Below are 21,150 nucleotides of genomic sequence, written 5' to 3' on the forward strand. Positions count from 1 at the left end.
ATATATATATATATTCAACTAATTGATTTCTTTATATTTAAATAAGAATTTGGGATAGTAACAAGACATTTTGAGATACATTACTTGAAATTTTCAGACATAGTGGGAATTCTGACATAATAACTCAAAACTCTGAGGCATATAACTTAAAAATTTGAGATAACCTGAAATCTGAGGACAATAACCTGCAATTTTGATATAATAATTTAAAATTTTGACTTAGCTTCTTGTGTTTTTTTTCCTGGGCCATTTGTAAACCTGTTTTGTTTCTTGATGTATTTCTGTAAAATATAAATCTGCTTGCAAATCTGTTCGTACATCTTCTTAGTAGACGATCTTTAGCGATTCCCTCGTCATTTGTCACGTGACTGACATGTTTACATCCAGGTTCTTCTCGTTTAACTTCCGGAACTGCGCAGTAGGAGTCAGCTGACAGTTGTGGTCAAGCAACCAGTGAAACATCTCAGCTGAAGAGACCCTGAACGGAGGAGGGGAGGGGAAAGCCTCTTTTTTTTGTCTCCAGAACCGTAACGGCCGCGGAGAAACGGACAGCCGTTACCTCCTTAGATACCCGGCCACGTCTTCCCGCCTTCCACGCAATGAGTATCAGCGCTCCGAGAGGCCTGGCCAGCTCGGGGCAAAAGCCCATCACGGAGATTCTCCACCCGCTGTCCGCCGCCGAGGAGCCGCTCTCCCCCGGGCCAGATGTCACCGTCAGCGGTGGAAGGGATAAGGTAGGATCTGATGGGGCTTCACCGACGGTGGGGGATGGAAAGAGGACGCTTACCCAAACAAAACCCCTCTTTGATTAAAGTGTTTTACGGCTGACGCCAGTGTATATCATTCCCCCTGTTAATAAGTAGGAGAAAACCGATGTAAGTTTAAAGAGGAAACTGTGGAAAACACTCATTTCTGTTTGCATTTGAGGTTTTAGAGCACATGGCTGAACCCTCTGAGTCTGCCACTAAATCAGTGCTGAAACAGCAAATTCACCTAGTTTGGATATCTTGCCCAAATTAATCGACACAAACTCGCAAGTAAAACCGTATTTAAGATGGATTATGTGTGTACGTGGGCATGGCATCCATCTCAACCCCGGTGAGCTGAGTAAACAAAGTTGGGCCATCCAAGCATATCACATGGCTTTTATTCTCCCTGCTTCTGCTGCTGCTGCTGCTGCTGTGTTTACTGTAGTAACAACTGTAGCAACCACTTTGATACTGAGGTTAATTATTGCCTACAGGAGATGCTGTAATACTGCCAGTATGAAGCTTCTTGGCATCATTATGGTTGTGGCTTTTCCTTGTACATGATTACCCAGGCCAAATGGGTCTGGCTCCTGTCAAACCATTTGTCCAGTCATTTTAACAAAATGGAAATGCCACAGGCTCCAGAGCAGGTCTAATATCATTCTATTTAGATAAGAGATCTTATTTTTCTTAGGATCTGGTGTATAATGTTAAACACCGAAATTGCATGCCTAAGGGTGCTTTTAGTTCCTTAAAGAAGCTGTAGGAAACAAACACCACAATAACCCATTAAGCATACTGCAGCTCAAGTGGTCTGAGTGGGAACTAATCAAAAGGGAACTGGACTCCTGCACCTCCCTTGCTGTCTGTTTTCAGGCTTCATAAACTCTGGTCAATGATGGAAGACTTTGGACAATCACAGGCTGTTTCAGACCAGATCAGGTGAACAGTACAAAGAGCAAAAAAGTGCAAAGGAAGTAGAATTCACTCAGGTAGAGTGGACAAACGCAAATGTGATGAGTCAAAGGTTCGATCCCAAAGTCTGTGGGGGAGATGGACGCCCAATCTTGAAAAATACACAAACATCCACGGCAAAAAAATTTGAGGGTGGGCAGGTGTGCAATAACACATCATATGTATAAAAAGATAATGACAGATGGAGGCTTTCTTTTATGATTAAAAATCCCAATTGCATCTGTCGGTGTGTGTACCGATGCAACAGATTTATCTAATAGGCGTGTGCCCATGTTGGTCTGTAGGGAGGGGTATGAAAGTGGTGCTAGATTGGATCAGTCACATAAAAATTGAAGTGCACATTTTCTTTATTACTGATTTTGATGTTCATTTGATTATTTTGAGGTCTGGGCTGTTGATAGGACAAAGCAAGGATTTACATTGTGTCACTTTGAGGTCTGAGAGAGAGTATGAAAGTGGTTGCATGAGCAAATTTAGCAAGTTCACAAGTGGCACAATTGCAGGCATTTGGACAGCAAAACAAATGATCACAGCAGCATAGGTCCTACTTGCTGCAGCTTTAACCTGCAAAAACAGGCACAGGTTGTTTGTGTTAACATAAACATGTATAATTTTTTTAAGTTGGCAAGTTCATATTTTAGGCGTGACCATAAGTGTTTAAAATATGCAAACATGTCCTTAAGGAGCAGCTGGTGTTATTTAGTGATAACAAAAAAAAGCTCAGGTGGAAATATTACGTTGATGATGGTGAGGGTTAAATTCCATTCGGTGCTTGGTGACTCACTGACATGCTGTCGTGGCACTTGATGTATTTAGTAACACCTGTGCTCTAAATATCTGCTGATTGGCCACAATGCCGGGACTGGTTGTCACAAACATCTGTCAGCTCTGCCGTGTCCGTTAGACACATACAGTTTTCTTATTCTCCTCCTCACTGTCAGTGCGAACTGGACTCTCCTGTTGCTTATTAACATCAGCCCAATGCAATTATCTCAACTGTGATTACCAAAGCAGGTTAGCACCAAAGTGTTTAAAAAAAAAAAGAGAGAATTTACAGCATCAGCGCCCGTGTGTGTGTTTCCTGTGTGCACAGCAATGAGTGAAAGCAGTGTGAAGAAACTGTGTGGACAAACTGAGGGAAAGCACTTCTTTTGACAGCGATTGAAGTAGAAATTTATCCACAGACCCTCTTTTTCTTTTATTTCTTTTTCTTTTTAAAGAAAAGGTAATTGTGCTTGAACATGAGCCTCTCACACAACGAAAGTAGTTCCTTTTCTCATGTGATGCCATAGAAGACTCTGACAGCCGCTGAGATTTGTCACCAGAAGTTCACAGAAAATCAAATGTTACATTACAAGTCCTCATTCCAGCGGTCCATAATAAAACTGTTTGTGTTATGTTGTTTCCTGCTAACAAAAATGATCCTTTGTGCAGTTTTTGGTTGCACCACTGATATTTTCACCCTTTATTTACATGTTTCTAGACAAGAATCAGAACAGAATTGGGGGAAAAGGCTTTTAGATACGCTGCCCCTGCTTCCTGGATCTGAATCTGGAGAAGGAACTGAAAGTATCAGAATTGGTTACCTTGGGGGAGTTTAAGTCCATCTTAAAGGAACGAGAGAATAACTCTTTTACTCAATGTGATTGTTTTTAATGTCGCTCTTAATTTGATCTGTTATTGTATATTTTTCACATGTTTATATGGGATATTGTATTTGTTTTAAGTGTTATATACTTATGTGGTACATGTATTTTGACTTTTGTTGCCATGATGCCAGGTCTCTCTTGGAAATGAGATTTTTTTACCTGGATAAATAAAGGACTAATAAATAAAAATAAAAGAATACATGCGTTTTTCTGCAATATGCATCCAAAAGTGCTCAACAAAAAGATAATAGAACAGCATTAAAATCTTCTCAACTTCAATTCCATGTCAGTACAGCTTTAATAATTCATGATCAATTTTCTCCCAACATACAGTGCGGGATATTGGCCCAGTGCACTCCTGAGATTGCACCTCTACTGTTAGCAGCACCTCTTAGTTAGTCTTCTAAACTATTATTTCTTAAGTAAGGCCCTTGGAAAGCAGTGACTTTTATATATTTACTTGAAGATAAGATAAAAAAAATTCTCAGTATTTCATGCCAGAGCTGTTTGTTTCCCTCCCATTATCCGTCATTCAGTTAGGACGGTGTAGGAGATGTAGGATGTTTGCACGGGCCTAACAAGAGCGCCATTGACAGAGAGGGAAAAAAACTGCAGTGGCAGCATCGGGATCTGTGTTTTACTCTTTGTTTGCAGAGTGCAGCATCTGTATTTTGGTGTCATGATGTTGTGGTTATCTGTTCACATGCAGGAAGTGGGGCTGACCAACGGCACGCCGGTTGAGACGCCGAGTCCGGCTTCTGCGTCCGTGCTGTTCAACAGGCTGCAGCTGGACGACGACTTGGACTCAGATGGCCGGGACCCCTACGCCGACACAGAAACCCACGACCTTTTCGTCACTGTCGACGACCCAAAGAAACACGTCTCCACCATGGAGACCTACATCACTTACAGAGTCTCCACCAAGGTCTGCTACAGGCTGGTGTCATGATAATGTGAACAAACTCTGTTTTATTTTCTAGAAAATAATTGCTTAATTAAACTTTTATTTAGTGTTTTCTTGTATTTTTTTTTTTTTCTTCGACCTGCATTTAATGATGGCGCAGAGCTTTAATGCAGCTGCTGGAGGTTCTGAAAAATCCTGTGCTGTAGTGTTAAAATGAATATTTAATTAGAAAAACATACCAGTGAGGAAGGTGTAAGTTAAAGATACTCTGTGGTGTTTTTGACTTGCAGTGCATTGTTTTTATGACTGTGTAGCAGTGCAGCAGCACAGGTAGGGAAGCTACCTAACAAGGATGTAAACAGAGGAAAATACACTTGACACATTTGTATGGGCTTTGTCCACAGAGCACTTTAACAACTTAAGATGTGTAGATAGGAATCAGGCTTTTCTTGATGAAGCTGTGAAAGGTTACATGGTGACAGCTCATAGACTCTTATATATTGCAGTGGGTGTATTTTGTCTGTTTATTCACTGAGCCCCCTTTTTTTCTAAATTCAGTTTTCACATCTCTTAATTTCTCTTTTTTAAGAGATGTTTTAAGAGATTGCTGTTGTTAACCTCCAGTTTAAAGCCACAGACACACTGATGTTTTATCTCAAAAATACTGTGATGTAGAAATGTACATTAGTTATAGTTGCCAGCTTTTGTCACAGGAGCAGCAGCAGGCAAGAGAATGTTGCCACCTCCAGACAAAGAGAGAAATGGATGCTGGAGCAGAAACCATGTGTTAAATCTACACTTTTATGTGTATATGAGTTTTTTGTTTTTAAAGCTGTTGTTATTGCATTGTCCATTGTTAGAAAGGCATGGACACCAAATTCTGAACCCACAGTGAAACAAAGGGACAATTATGTGACAGATTGCCTGGTGCAATTTATTTTGTGGGTTTCGCGAGGAGGAGGGTAAGCCCGAAAATAAAAATCTAGAAAAATATTTGATATATGAGGCTAAAATTTCACAATGTATGTATGTCCACATTTTAAAACCATAAAGGTTTCAAGTAAATCAGAGGTGGTTGCGCAGAAAATGTTTAAATAATTTATTGAACCGGTTAGACCTGAATTTGCTTGTATCCTGATAAAACGGGTCGTTTCAGATACATGAACCTTTCCTGGAAAATGATATTCCGCAAGGGAGATTCTGTAACTTGTGTTTAGCGGGTGGATCCTCTGTTTTTTGTTTTTTTTGTTTTTCTTCTTCAGCGCTTAATGACATAAACCGATTCAGTGGGGAGACATGTCCAAGCAACCTTTGACCCTTGATGTTCAGAGAGACAGGAAGTGCATTTTTGTGTGTGTACACATGCACTGCCTACTGTGAATACTAAATGATTTTCCCATTTCTTTCTTTCTAAATTAACTTAAACTGTTACAAAATAACTCACAAACGGTGTAAAATTTACTCGGCCACAAAAGGCTGCGTTCATGGACCTGTTTGACTTTACCACCTTGTCACATGCTGGATTTTTCTAGCTCTTTCTTCCTTTTTTTTATATGAAGAATTTAATTTAGAAATGTTTGTGTGTGTTCTTCCTCAGACAACACGGATAGAGTTTGACCTGCCGGAGTACTCTGTTCGGCGGCGCTATCAGGACTTTGACTGGCTGAGGACCAAGCTGGAGGACAGCCAGCCGACCCACCTCATCCCAGTAGGTTACACGAGCTTTGTTTGCAACCAGCTGTGCCACTTGCCAATTAGAAACCTCTCACGCTTTCTTTTGCACTCCCGTCTCGTCCCCGCTCTGCCGTCGTCCTCCCATCTCCAGCCGTTACCAGAGAAGTTTGTGATGAAGGGCGTGGTCGATCGTTTTTCCGAGGAGTTTGTGGAGACGAGGATGAAGGCCCTGGACAAGTTCCTGAAACGAGTTGCAGACCACCCCGTCCTCTCCTTCAACCCTCATCTAAATGCTTTCCTGTCTGCCAAGGTGAGATGGGGGTCTTCCATGAAGAAAAGCAGTCCCACTAATGTATGAATATAGGTCAAAAAGAAAGGAAAATCATGAATGCTGTTGCGTGATAAATGAAAATTCAAAAGGCTTAACCTCAGCTGTAAGCTTTCAGAAAAATATAAAACCACAAAATATAGACCTCTTATTTCCTTGCTTAAAATGTCTTTAAGCAAAGTTTTTGTTGCTCTCTTTAAGACGAAAGACCTTCAAATGGTCTTAATCGCCACCAATACTCGATCTCCACTGAGAAGAGGAGAGGAGACACGATTACCATCATATTTTCTTTACTGTCTAACCTTTTGAAACTTATATGGCTGCCTATTTATATCAAGATCATGCTGTTGCTCGCAGGACCTCAACAAACGTCAGGGTCTGGCCCTGCTATCCAAAGTGGGTGAGTCTGTGAAGAACGTGGCTGGAGGCTACAAGCTGCGAGTGCGACCTCCTGAGTTCTGCGCCATGGGAGAATACCTGGACACCTTTAACCAGAAACTGGGAACCATCGACCGGATCGCTCAGAGGATCCTCAAAGAGCAATCAGGTAAGGGGCTGAGGAAATATTATTTAAGCATGATAATTCTTCCTCCTTCATCTATTTTCCAGAGAAGTCTGAGCACAGATGCCCTTACATGCCTTTCATCAGTCACCTGCCCAGCTTTTCTGGAGAGAATCTGAGGTGTTTGTAGGCTAGCCAGGGAGACATAACCTATTCAGAGTGTCTTGGCTGGCCAGTGGTCTTCTCTTAGCTGGACATGCCTGAAATACCTCATGTAGGAGGCGTAGGAGGCTCGTATCATCATCAAAAGTCCCCGGCACCTTTGCTGTTACATATGGTGAACTGTTTATCTATTTTTTTCCATTCTAAATTAAACCCACAAAAGCAGAAATAATTATGCTGAATCATAAAAAAAAAAAGAAGAAGCTAAAAACCAGAAGAGAAGCTTTCGTTTGTATAGGATGTTTTTATTTTACCAAATATATTAAACTCCATGCTGACCCTTAGATGTATAAAGCACTATGGCTGGATAAAGAGTTAAATTCTCTAGAGTTGCTTACCCCATTTGTGTATTTTAGGCACATGCAGGAAGCAGCCAAATTCATATGGTGCTGTGCTCTTTGCAGCGTAGCCTCAGTGACTATAGAGGAGCTATTTGTATGTTTACCACTGTGCTTGTGGTTACAGATGAACTTCATCGAGGCTACTTCTTCCAAATGTGTATTTTAAGCACCAGCAAGCAACGAGTGCATATAGTGCATTGGAGCTTGCTCTTTATATTACGTTTCTTGGCCATTTTGCTGGTAGCATTTTGTAGCATCGGCTGTTTGAATTTCATGTGCGATCGTCCAGTCTGTACCGGGGACACAAGCAATGAGTTTTAGGATGAGTTGATATGCAGTATTGACTGTGGAGTGTGTTTGTTTGAAGAGGAATCCACAGACCTTTGGGCCTTGTGGTTGATAACTGCAGGCCTAACTCATGCATGAAAAAGTGACTGTGTAAATAACTGCCACCAGCCACGTGAAGTGCTGCTCGGCACCATCTGTTCAAGTTGTAGACCAGTGGCTGTCCGCGGCAGCCTTGTTAGAGGAGATAAGATGGAAACTGATGATTGTAAATAATAAAGACCTGTGAGGTGATGGAGTGTAATCCAATCCAATTTTATTTATAAAGCACTTTAAAATACCCAGCACAGGACCAAAGTGCTGTACAGAAAATAAGTTAAAAAAAAGGGGGAAAAAAAAAAAAAAAAACTATGCTTGTGGCTTTGCTGTGATTTATCTCCCAGCACTAGTACTCTGCAGTAACTCTGACTTTAAGAAGTCAGATCTGACCTAACCAACTCTTTCACCCCATCTCTCGACTAGAGTATCTAACTGAGCTACGCGAGTATGGTACAGTCTATGCCAGTTGGGCGGGGTCAGAGGAGGAGCTGCAGCGCCCTCTGGAGGGCGTGGCTGGCTGTGTGACGACGTGCTGCGGCGCGCTGGAGGACATGAGCGAGAACATGGGCCAGGACTTTCTACCCGTGCTCAGAGAATACATTCTCTACATCGAATCAATGAAGGTAGGGAGTTGGTGGCACTAAAAACGTGTAACGTCTGCTTGATGTGTCAAGAAAAGGGAACAAAATAAAGTGTTCTAATTTCTGCTAATTAGTCCCCGGGTGTAGGTTAAACAAAAATTTAGCGTTAACTGTTTAGAAATTTTTGGACATTTTATACTAACTCATAGTAATTAATTGGCTGATGATAACATTCATGGCCAGATGAGGCCTGTTCTCTTGTTATTTCATGACAGATAAAAGATCAACATGAAGTCCAAAGAGATATGCAAGTGAAAAAAGCGATTGTTAGGCTGAAAAGACAAAGCGAGAGAGTTGCTTAACTTGCTTGAAAAGAATGAAAGCCCTGGCAAGCTCATCAAAACCAAAAGACCCGAAAGAGCACAGAAAACAACTGAAGTCGATGATGACAGAATTATTTCCATGGCCAAGAAAACCTCCCTTCACAACATCTAACTAAGCCAAGAACACTCTTGAGATGGTGCGTACATCATTGTCAAGGTCTAAAATCAAGAGATGCCTTCATGAGTGTAAATAAAGAGGGTTTACAACAAGACGCAAACCACTGGTTACACTCTGGAGCACGAGGACCAGATTAGTATTGGCCAAAAAAACTTCTTTGCATAGATGAACCGTTTACCAGAATGATGGAATGATGGGAAGTGAAACAAAAACGGCTCCTGACCTGGAGCATACAACATCATCTGTTATGGCTGCCTGTGAAACCAGGGCACTAATGTGTATTGATGCTGCTGATAGACGAGCAGGGTGAATTGGGAGTCATACAGGGCCGTACACTCAGCAAAATGGGGCAAAACTGATCAGACAGTGTTTAACAGTACAAATGGATAATGACGCAAAGCAAAACAACCAGGGGGTTTCTCAAAGCAAAGAAAGGGAATGTTTTTAAAAGTCAACCTGATGTCACTCCAGAGCGTGCTTTTCAGTTACTGAAGGCAAAAAACCCACTGAAGGATAAAATAAAGGCCTGGAAGGGAAACACAGCTTTTTGTGATGTCCATAGGTTCTACACTTTGGGTGGTCATTGACTGCAAAAGGGTTTCATGACAATCCTCATAAAATGATGTTAGCTTGTCCAGTTAGTTTTGAGCCTGTGGAGATGTGGGGTCTGTGTATAAACATAGCAATATTCCTCAACAGTTATTTTGTTAAACCAGAATTAAAGCAGAACATCTGCACTTCAACCACATCTCGACTGTGCAGGCAGAGAGAGGCAAAACTACAAAAACCGTGTCATTGTCTCAAACCTAAATGTGCAAAAATATAAAGGAAAAAGTGACAAAAAAAAGCAAACTTATGTGAAATTAAAATATTTTTGCCTGTTTCTTTCCAAACTAAAAAGAAAAAAAGATGTCTGGTTTGCTGAGCTAAAATTAGCAGAGGAAAGTTCTACTGAAGTTTTCCACTGTAAACACATTTATAGGTTTTGGATGGAAAAGAGTGGAAACAGCAGTTCTGCTCGGTTCGCAGGCACAAGCTTAAAAATGTGTAATGTTTAACCGTGGATTAGTTTCATTTATTTATAGCGGAGAACATAAGGAAAATACACGAGGGCAGAAATTTACCCAGAACAGCATAAAGTGCGAGTCCTTCTGCCTGCACACAGTCGAGCAGCGACTGCTTTCATCACCTTTGAACCTGAATAGAGGAAGTATGGTGTGAGATTCTGCATGTGTCATGTCCTGTCCTCGCCAAGCTCCTGATTCAGCATCTCTGTCTCAGTTTAACATGTTGTCTTTCTTATAAAATACTTCGGACAGTGTCACATTAAGGGTGCAAAATAAAACGTATGACCTTCTCTGTCTGTTTACAGAATGTTTTAAGGAAGCGAGACCAGAGCCAAGCGGAGTACGAAGGCCGTCTAGAAGCAGCCGTATTGCGCAAACAAGAGGACAGAACGCCCGTGAGCCTTCCCCTTCCTTTCATCTGAATCTGCCGTTTCTGCATTTGTCACTTCTGGGAGCGTCTTTACTTTTCACTGGCATTCTTAGAATTGAAAACTTAATAAATTACAAGTTAAGAGATCATTCGTCAGGTGACCAGGTTAGATTTGTCGGATGTTAAATAAAGTTGTTCATTTTTATCTTTTGCCCATACAAACATCACAGGATTTAATACACACCCCATCCCCACCAACGCTCCTGCACCGCTCGCCCCCCTGTGATTCTTGTCCTGTAAATTAGTCCTGTATTATGTCCCCTATGGCTCCTGTAGCTGATGTTGTTTGTGTTATACCAGATACCAGCGGAAGTAGAGAAATGCCAGGACAAAATGGAGTGTTTCAACGCTGACCTGAAGGCAGACTGGGAGCGCTGGCAGAGCAACAAGAGACAAGACTTCAAACAGCTTCTCACCGGCATGGCCGACAAAAACGTCACCCATTATGAAAAGGTACGCCTGTGTAATTTCTGTAAAAACACTTCAGCTTTTAGCCTCAGGCAGCACAAGAGCTGTTCTTAAAGGTCACCGGAGACACTCCCACTGATACCAGTGTTTCCAGTTTTATAGTGGCATAAAGACTGAAAACAGAGTGGAGCAGTTAGGGAGACGCTAAATGATGTGCAGCTGTCGGGGGGGGGGGTCAACAGATGACAAGAAGACTAACACTAACCTCTCTCCAAAGTGATCCCATCTGTTCATGCGTACAGAGTTTGCACTTAATGTAAGATATAAAAAAAAAGGTCAATTTTTCAAGTTCCTAATAATTGAAGTTAAAAAAAAAAGTTTATGTAGACTAGAGAAATATTATTTAATGATGCGAGCACAACTCAGTATTACTATAAATGAACTTTAACTGTTGGTCGCCGTCGTTGCACTGATTACGCACAACTCTCACCTTGTTTTTGGTTTTCTCTACGTGGAAAACGCACATGCTTAGGATGAGCAGGCGTGCAGTCAGTCCACATAATTACCTCCTGCCCTGTTTTCTTGACTACAACTGTAGGATGTCATGAGGCCTAGGAAAGGTGTGAAAGACTTGCTAACAATATAATGATCTCAAGAAGATGGACTACAAATTCTCATCTTGTTTCTTTCATGTGCTTTAATTACAAAGGTTGTTTATTTGTCCTTCTCATGATCTCATGATCTTGTGTATGTTTATTTTTCAATGCATAAAAATGTCAGACTTCTGTATTTAGTTTGTTACCCTTATCCTCCCTGAAATTTCCCTGAAACTGTTCAAGTGCATTCGCTCATTAGCCCGTAGAGACTGTTTTGTACTCATGTGTGAGTGCTAGAGCCACCTGACTTTTTTTTATTATCTGGTAGATCCTCAGCAGCCTCTGTGGCAGATGTGTGGAATCACTGTACAGATTTCTGAGCTCTCACTGTGAAAACATGACTTTTACAAACATATAAATCTTTCAGAGCAGCCTCAGAACTCCTCTAAATAATTCCAATCTTTCCCTTTTACCTCATTCTTTCCCCACGTCGGCCGACTCTTCGTCCTTCTCCGCCCTGCGCAGTGCCAGGCAGCGTGGGAGTCGCTCATAACTCTCCTCCAGGACAAACAGACTGAAGACAAAACGAGTGAGACGAACTGAAACATCTCTCTATCTCTTTCTCTCCGTCTCTCCACACACACTCTCTCGTTCATGCCACGGAAAAAGACCAATCAGGGCAGCAGGTTTACCTGCTGGACTCGGGGCCCCTGTTCTCCTGTGAGATGATTGTATGAGGGGAGTCGTCTCCCTCTAAGATTTTGGTCCGCTAAGGAGGAAACATACGGTGCATTCGAGGACAGCTAGGAAAAGAGGAGAAACCTACTATGTATAGTTTTTGTTTCTTTTTTGACTTTTTCTACTTTATATTTCGAGTTAACAGTCGGTTGCCAACGCTGCTTTGTATTTATTTAACCGCAGTCTCTTACTCAACGCTCTCCCATTTTCATACTGAGAAAACTGTTCATGAAGGTGTTGCTGCTGTGTGGGTCTATGGAGTATCTTAGGTTTGTTTCAGATGTGTTCAAAACATCCTCAAGATGTTTTTTTTTTCTTTGTCCTGCCAGGTTGTAAAAGCCTCTGGGAAATACGACAGTGAATGAACAGGAATTTACTCTCTTGTACTCAAAGCACCACACCTGTTGTTTTTTGTTGTTTTTTTACTCTATACTTTTACCAAAGGTCACAAACTTCACCCCTGTCGTTCCTGCACCTGTTATTAAAAATAACCCACAAAAATCAGGTGGTATGTGAAAAATGTTCAAGTGGGACCTCTGCGTGTTTTCCCTAAGGGACACTTTAGTATGGCTTGGTTTTTGTTTTTGTTTTTTGCTACAAACCCTCACAGATAAATGGAGATAAACCGTGTTCAGCGATGACGATGAAGGTGCCTACAGAAGAAAACAAGGTCTTGCCATCTATAAATCACCATTTTGGGCTATAATCTCTGGTCTCACTAACTCAAACTTATGAGAAAATAACTTGAAATTTTGAGATTATAACTCAGATTTTTAAGTTACCAAAAACTTTTTGCTACCTGTTTGTTTGTGGGGTTTTTTTTGTTTGTTTTGTTTTTTAAAGTGATGGCAACAAGCTTCTATGGGCGTCTGAGCTGAACGCTGAGGTTTGTCTGAGAGGTCACTTTGTGGAAGGTGGAGTTTTTAAGAGAACAGCGGCTCCACCTTGTGGCCAAGCTGTTAATAGTTTTCTCCCATGCTTTTGAAATGAGGGGGAAGTGAAGAAGTGAGCTACCTCTTTTGGCTTCTCTTGATATCGTCTTTCTCTCACCATTCCCATTTATACCCTTCCTCTTCTTCTTTAAGCAAAGACTTACCTCAGTTGGTGACGTTAACGGTGCATTTGGTTCATAATAATAAGGTGAAGGCTCCAGTGGTAAGAAGACGTAAATGTTTTACCATTGGATTTTTTTTTTTTAAATTAACTTATTATTATTTCCTTGCCTAAGTGATAAAACCCTGCACTGAAGCATGCATAACCATCCCTAAGAAAGCCATGAATCCTGAATATAAGGTGTCAGTGTGTTCATGCTGCTGGCTTACAGAGGAACTAAAACCTCTGGGGCTAGTGGAAAAATCCCTGCTGTGTCATGTTAAGAGTGAGACATTGCAAAAAAACAAACAAACAAAAAACGACACCCTGAGCGATGCAACACATTACTTTAAATTCTTAAATTGCCTGTTTTAACCAAACGGGCTGAGACTGAGGTACTGAACAGCGTGGAAACCCTCTGCGGTGCAGCTCTGTTAGCAATCTGCTCAGCTGTGACTCATGGGATAATGAGGTGGAGCCCTGCAGCACGTATGTGAGGCACACTTTTTGCATCACACTCCTTTATTATTTTCCAACTCCTGAATGGGAAAAATCCCCTCACTGCAATCATAATATTTAAAACTTTCTGATTTACTGCCAACCCAGAAAAAAAGGTTTTGAAGCACAGACAGTAAGCAGCTTGCTTATTCTGCTTTCCTTATACTCTGAAAGTAGCTAAAACCTGACCAATGACGCCCAGGCAGACTCAGTCATGTGACATTTCCACAGTCACCACGTTTTGTCCTCCTGTTGGTTAAGAGTTTCTCCTTCACTGACAGGATTTCCAGACGAGAGCTGCTTTCAGATTTTGTTACAATCAAGTAAAGTAGCCGTCACATTACTGAGCCTGCGCCTTCATGCAACCAAATGCAAGCGCTGCAGGATCCTGACGAGGTGTCTGCAGCTGCCAGTGAACTGGGTTTATTTTGTTCTCTCTCTTTTTTTTATTGTCCTTATCTACTTTTGCCTTTCACATTTTACCCTTAAGCTTTAAAAGAGTGAAGCAGCTACTCTGTAACTAGTAGAGGTCAACAATGTGAAGAAAAAGTATCTTTATGGACAGAGGCAGCTGCAGTGGAGCGGCCTATGGATGCACCAGGGCTAAAAGGGAAAATCCAAAGATTTACTACGATCATTTTTGCCCATACTGTTGTCCTATAATAACCCCATTGCATTTGAATAGCTCAAACCTTAGAGTTTGACTGTTAAGTTCTAGTAGTAGTCCACTAGTAGTGCTATTGAGCAGTATTTGTAGCTGCTCCCACATTGATTGTACTCATACAAACACATCAGGTGCCAGCTTTTATCAATTAAAGGGATCATACATCTGTTTATACTAAAGAAAACCCCAGATCGGTTTAAAAACATTAAATGAGGCGACTTACGTGTTTCTTCTTGATGTTTGCTTGTAGCTAAAACTCACTGAACCCTGAGTGCAGTTTGAGAAGTAACTGGATGAAATGTAGCATAAATATTACAAAAAAACTAAAACAAATAAATATAATAAAGCTTGAAAAACACATTTCCTGTTCTGTTTAAGGTATAACATTGGTATCTGCTGAGGATTGTGAGTTGTTGTTGTTACTTGATTTCTTATCATTAGTCACTGGTGCATCTGTAGAGCATCGCTTTGGTGTAAATGAAGTAATTGACATGTGAGACACACATTTATGAAACTGGAGGGCATCTTTGGGATTTATATGAGTGCATAAAGATTTAAAAGGGATTAGAGATGTGCACGAACAGTGTAAACCTGCCACAACCAAAACAGATTTACTTTTGATGCACATTAAACCTCCAACAATAGCTCTGTTTAGTGTGATCAATGTTCTCTATTAGCCAGTGCCCTATTATTATTATTATTATTATTATTATTACTATTATTATTATACTACATGTGCCTGCTGAATTGTTTTGCACTAAATATGTAGCTCAAGGCCCTGGCAGAAACTTCTGCTGGGGAAAAAAAATAATTTTCTTTCTAATTTAATTTGCTGAAAAATTGAAAACAAACTGGTCTAAAGTCAGTTGAGACACATTCAAAAAATGCTGTATATGAAGCTGATTCAGGTTAAATCCCTCAGACAGGGACGTCTGTTATGAGCCTGTTGGAGGGGAGAGTTTTCATTCAAATATTTCCAGGCCAAATATCCTCCACCCCCAATGCCTCTCTCTTCCTCTCATCGTCCCGGCAGCGTGGATTCGCACATGAACACAAGATCTGATTTTCAGCACATGATTAATAAAAGCGACCAAGTCAGTCTAAACCTCAGATCACTTTTTTGTCTGTTATGGTTTTGTTTTTTTTTTTTAAAAACCTCTGTTGTTCCTCATTGTGTGCTGTTTACGTTCAGAGCCCTTATTGTACATTTGGATGTTAATAACAATTTTGTTGTAATTATAAATAAGCTTGTACATTGATGTTGTTTTTGATGCAATTTATCTTTAACACAAATTGGGGGTTTTCTGATATATTGGACCAATAATAAAAAGAATGAATGCATTTGATATTTTTCTGCTTCTGTAACTTTTCATATATGTATATGTGTATATATATATAGTCATCAAAAAGCTAAATATACTGCAGTTATGCTCTAGATGAAGAGGTTTAGAAAGGATTGAATATTTAAATATTCTTTCATACAGACAATTTAAAAACATCACAACAAGCCTTAATAATGTTTATTTAACAAAAAGATTTTATTTAGTGTCATTGCAGCTCAAACACCAACATAAGTTGCTCTTTATGTTTAATAATTTCATTTAAACTACAGCAGAAGCCCCCTTTTATGCACCGTCAACAAATAAAAGTGCAATAATGTGCAAATGCAAAATGACTATTACAAAAAACCCTTCATTTGGTTTCCTTCAATCAGTACTATAAGCACTACTTCAGCTATACAAACATGTCTACTAATAACTAAAATATGGCTTTAAATTTCTACATAAATTCATGCACAGAACTGTAATAATAATAATAATAATAATAATGGATTGCATTTATATAGCGCTTTTCTAGGCACCCAAAGTGCTTGTACCAGTACCTTCAGACTTAGACAGATGAACATAAAGCACAATCAAATGAATTAGTGGGTCAATATGTAAGGATAATAAAAATATATAAAAGCAAACAAAAAGTTATGTCAAAAAAGATCCCTTAGACTGCCAGTAGTCGGTGTGCGAGAACGTCAAATGACACCAAACCTAAAGCTTTTCCTAAAATATGTGTTGTGAGCAGCTGACCGATGGTGATGATACACGGAGTCATGAGCGGGGGAGAATCCAGCAGTTTTTTCCCATCCACAGAACACTTGTCCACGCACTTGTGATCGTTTGCTAACGTTGCGCTGAATGTTTCAGGCACAACACATTTTTCCTTTTGTTTCCTTACGAACTGCGTCAGTAGGATTAATCTGTCAAATACGCAGCATTAGCTTCCTGTGAAACTTATTTCTGTGTCTTTGTGTTTCTGGCAGCAAAGAAATTAAGAGGGGACTGTTTTGTTAATAATTTACATTGGTTTGCCACTGGGCGCAGACAGGTGGTAAAATATTTGATATTTAAAAAATCAATAATATCCTCTGAGCAGCAAAAATTGGTTCAATCTAAAGAAAACTGGGCAATGTTTTGTTATGGTTTACAGATTGAACGTCGTGTTTCAGTCTTATAATGTGCAACAGTGCGCATCAGACTTATGGAGTATGTTTTTCTTTCAACTTTTTTGGGCTTGTTGCCCAATCTGTAGTGGCGTCTATGCAAGCCCTGCTGATTTAAAAAGCAGTGCATGCAATTAGTCCGTTGCCACTGGTGTAATGCTTAGCTATTATATCAGGGAGCTTAATACAACACTGTTTAAAAAAAAAAGAGAGAGAAAAAGTTTGGTATTGGGGCTGAAAGCTCGTTTCTGCCACTGAAAAAAAAACCCTGATTGGCAGAGCTCATTCGATGTTTCGTTATCTCAAAATTTTGACGTAATAACTGTATTTTTTATTTTGTAGACCAAAATTTTGGAGATAGTAACTCTAATTTTCCATTTCTGGATGCCAGAAACTGTTTTTGACAGAGTCGAGCTTCCGTAAAACGCAGCGTAGGCTTGCAGCAGGTTTAAGTCACACCTCAGAAACAGTGACCTCTAGAGGAGTTAAGGTGATGTGAACAGGACACAGATGTAAACAGTACAAAAAGATGGGCGTGCCTTCTGCGTCTGATGAAATCTGTATTGTCGTTTCGTGGCCAGCAGGGGGCTGGCCATTAAACTCATGTCTGAGAAAAAATATAGATGGCATTGCAGGGTTAGGGCTTGTACAGATGATGTAAGAAAATGTCGCTAGTTTCAGATTTCATAAATGATCCTCTTTATTAGACTCAGTCAGAAGCTGTTAGCCAATGACTGTGCGGTTTCTCGAGCCTCGAGGCTTCACCTTGAGACATCACGGTGGCCATGTCCACCGTTTACACCGTCTGTGACTCAAACTGGATTCACTTCATGTAGCTTTGACCTAAACCCAAACTGCAGCTAAGCTGGCATCAGAGCAGCACTCTCATTAAGTTTGTGCACATTACTGCGCAAGTACAGTAACAACTGCAAAGTCTTTAAATATGGAAACAGAAACAGTAACAGCCAAAAAAAACCCTGATTTTATAACCACACTTCCACTTCTAGCTTCTAGTTTACGAATCTACAAAAACAGTAGGCAGTTAAGTAAAAACAGGTGAATTCATAACAGAGATCAACTTGTGTCAAACTTTCTGTTCCAGTAACATCCTGAGAGGACTCCAGGATACAAAACTCCTAACGAAGTTGTTTAAAACATGTCCCATGGCTGAAAACTGCGTGTGAGTAACAGTTTGCTGACAGAAGCAGCCAACGCAGTCCGTGACAAATCCTAAACTATGTGGAAATCACCGTGGCAGCTTCTGTCTTTGTGAGGCAGTTATCTATTTGAGATGTAGATGTAAAAATACTGTTTGCCCTCTTTTATAACTGAGGAACCCTGTAGGATAGGAAATGCTTTTTCTGCTTTAACAGCACAGGAAGTAGTTTCAAGTCTCAGTTCCCTTCTGCCTTGCACCAATGCTCACTCGCTGCTGCTGCTGCTGGTGATGATGTTACTGGTTCGGCCGCTCTAAATCTTCTCATACTGCCACCTCTGAGGTGATCTGCAGCCGATGATACTGGAGGGAGTAGACAGAGGAGATGAGACAATGAGACTCTGAAAGGCGGGCACGTTATTCTGAAGTGATGGGCACACATACCTGATGGGTGTCATTCCCAGTACTGTGAAAATACTGGCTAGTGTGAACACAAAGCCTGGGAACCAGTCCAGGGTTCCCTGATAGATCTTGGTGAAAGCGGGAATGTACGCCAGGCTGGCAAACTTCAGAGCGAGTTGCAGGAAGGTGAGGGTCATGCCTGAGGAGAAGGGGATGGAAGACAAAGGGAATGAAGAGAGAAGAGCTTGCTGTTTGTTTAATCTATACAAGATATTGCTGCTGTGTGTGTGTGTGTGTGTGTGTGTGTGTGTGTGTGTGTGTGTGTGTGTGTGTGTGTTTGTTTGCTGATGTTTCAAATGACGGGAGAAAAAGCCCTGGCAGTAAATTGATCTGATCCTGTAATCACCTGGAAACTGTGTGTTCATGTGTGACAGAGAGGGAGGAAGCCTTCTCTGGCTAGTTGCAGAGCAGGCTCTTATAATATGCAGGTCATTGTTTATCGTGAAGCAGCCTTAAAGGGATCACATGGAGGACTTGCTTATGCACAGATCCTCTCACATGCATCCAAAACTCCCTCAAACTCAGTGCACGCACACTGAAACACAAGACTTAAAATGGTGGTAGCTTTATTAAGGCTTAAATATCACAAGACTCCAAGGCAACCACATTTCAAAATAAAATTAAAATGTCTTCAGTTTTACAGGGAAGATTATGTTTAACCTAAAAACTCCAACTGCTTTCGGCACACGGGTCTTCATCAGGGAGTAAAACAGAGTCAATGAATCGTTTCTAGTGGCATTCCACCAATTGGGCCCTTTCACCTGAGGTCTTCTTTATTAAGATTTTAAAAAAATATAATAAAACCTCACAGTATCATATTATTGAAGGAGAGCACTTCGCAATCAAGCTGCACTTGTGGTTCCAAGATTTACTAAAAGTAAAATGGGAGGCAGAGCCCTCAGCTATCAGGCCCCTCTCCTGTGGAAACAGCTCCCAGTTTGGCTTCAGGGGAGTATAGTTTTAAAATTAGGCTTTAAACCTTCTTTTGTTTTTGTTTTGAAAAAGCTTATAGTTAGAGCTGGATCCGCTTTAGTGATGCTGCTATAAGCTCAGACTGCTGTGAGGCTTCACAAAACAATCCTTCTATTCTCCACTAATTGAGGAATAATGCTCCCATCCCTCAACCGGTCATGGCAGATGGCTGCCCCTCCCCGAGTCTCTTCCTGTTAAAAGGCAGTTCTTCCTTACCACTCTCACCAAGTGCTTCCTTGTGGAGGATCATGTGACTATGTGCTAAATTTAAAAAAAAGAAAGAAAAGAAACCGTGTCTGACAGCTATACGGGAAATTCTGCGATTACATAATAACTGAATAATAAATGAAGTCCTCAGCGTTGTGCCACCTGCGTGCACATCTGAATCCTATAAAGCAGTAAAAAAAAAAAAACAGCTGGAACAAGAAACAGCTCCTGCTAACGTCTGGCTTATAAAATCTTCTTGCTTATGCTGAAAAGTGTAAAAATGTGACAGCTAATACTAAACAAGCTTAAATCATACGTGGTCTTTTCATTAATTAGAATCAGAATCAGAATCAGAATACTTTATTCATCCCGAGGGAAATTAGTAAGTTGTTTGGGCCTCGCTCTTTCATGGGGCAGTGTAACCCATGTGACATGAACTTTAATGCATCAGAGTTGACAAACCTGTTTAAGAGTCATGAAACTGGTGGCACAGCAGCCTATAACGACAATGCTTTGCTGACACAGTATTTTCTCACGAGCATTAAAAATAAACAGGACTGGTGAGTCTTTTCCCCCTCTAACGTATCAATGACCTTCAGACAGCAAACACAACTCGCAGGAAAAGTCATGTTGTCGTTGCTTTAATGCAACCACAGATCACTCCAGCCTACTCTCAACCCGCTCTGCTCCTCGAACTCTGAAGCCATCGTTGATTTTTATGCTGCAGTCAGTAAACATGTGTCGAGTTTATTATGAATGACCAGACTGGGTTTTCATCCATTGTGTTCAGGCACCAATATTATACATTCATTCACGTGCTCAAATGACAGCCTCCAATATTCTCACTTTTTTAAAGTCAGATTAAGATGAAATACAAAGTGTGTGTTAAGTGCTCAAAAATCTTTCCTGCGTACTCACCACATGAAGAAGCTGGGACCTGCTGTGAGAGCAGAGATCTGATTGTGGTCATCGGGATGAGAGCAAACAGGGTGAGTGCACGAGCTGCAGAAAAAGTTCATGATTAACATTTTGTTCCATAATGAATTCTTCAAATCCGCCAAACCCGACCACAGCTATGCAGCTACTGCTGCCCATTCTGGGTAAGAATAGTCGCACCTGGTGTTTAAACAAGTATAATTTTTAATCTGGCAGTGCTTGCTTTAAAACAATGTCCCAATTCAGAGGCTAAATCCTTTGAGGGAAACAGGTCAGGCCTTCACAGGCAGCATTGACCCACCAAATATCTCCCTGCTGAATAACTGCCAGCTGGTGGTCTGGTCACTGAGATATAGTTATTGAGATATGAACATACAAAGCATATGTCAGAGGTAAGATTTAGAAAAATCAGCACATGTATCAGAATAAAACACACAAAGCAGTCAACTCCCTGTTTCGTAAACATCCCAAGTTTCAATGACCATGTCCATCAATGCCTCATCAGGCAGTTTGTAGTACAGGTTCTTATCTGACTACGAAATACTGAGACTAAGGATTTTTAGTCTATTTTTAGTCTTTGTACACACACACACACACACACACACACACACACACACACA

At 40.7% G+C, this 21,150-nt stretch overlaps 2 protein-coding genes across 3 annotated transcripts in view; one reads left to right on the top strand and one right to left on the bottom strand.

Moving 5' to 3' along the window:
* The first annotated feature begins 355 nt into the window (after positions 1–355).
* Positions 356–21,150, top strand: part of snx30 (sorting nexin family member 30) — a 23,251-nt gene continuing 2,456 nt past the window's right edge. Inside the window, exons 1-10 of one of the 2 annotated variants that reach the window (XM_005948256.3) lie at positions 356–734; positions 4,083–4,298; positions 5,875–5,985; positions 6,103–6,261; positions 6,637–6,826; positions 8,152–8,351; positions 10,183–10,272; positions 10,608–10,760; positions 11,837–11,900; positions 12,379–13,438. In XM_005948256.3, the coding sequence (XP_005948318.1) occupies positions 600–734; positions 4,083–4,298; positions 5,875–5,985; positions 6,103–6,261; positions 6,637–6,826; positions 8,152–8,351; positions 10,183–10,272; positions 10,608–10,760; positions 11,837–11,900; positions 12,379–12,410 (1,350 nt within the window). In that variant the 5' untranslated portion in view covers positions 356–599 and the 3' untranslated portion in view covers positions 12,411–13,438. Of the gene's footprint in view, positions 735–4,082; positions 4,299–5,874; positions 5,986–6,102; positions 6,262–6,636; positions 6,827–8,151; positions 8,352–10,182; positions 10,273–10,607; positions 10,761–11,836; positions 11,901–12,378; positions 13,439–21,150 lie in introns of those variants that run through there. The other variant, XM_005948258.3, reaches the window with a different exon arrangement.
* The window catches only part of LOC121812417 (thymic stromal cotransporter homolog), a 13,123-nt gene continuing 7,713 nt past the window's right edge, over positions 15,741–21,150 (bottom strand). Inside the window, exons 5-7 of the mRNA XM_042214537.1 lie at positions 20,513–20,596; positions 18,398–18,554; positions 15,741–18,316 (exon numbers count right to left, since the gene is read on the bottom strand). Of these exons, the coding sequence (XP_042070471.1) occupies positions 18,268–18,316; positions 18,398–18,554; positions 20,513–20,596 (290 nt within the window). The 3' untranslated portion in view covers positions 15,741–18,267. The remainder of the gene's footprint in view (positions 18,317–18,397; positions 18,555–20,512; positions 20,597–21,150) is intronic.

The sequence above is a fragment of the Haplochromis burtoni genome, unplaced genomic scaffold (assembly GCF_018398535.1).
Source record: "Haplochromis burtoni strain Fernald_Lab_line unplaced genomic scaffold, NCSU_Asbu1 Contig_583, whole genome shotgun sequence".
Classification (NCBI taxonomy): Eukaryota; Metazoa; Chordata; class Actinopteri; order Cichliformes; family Cichlidae; genus Haplochromis; species Haplochromis burtoni.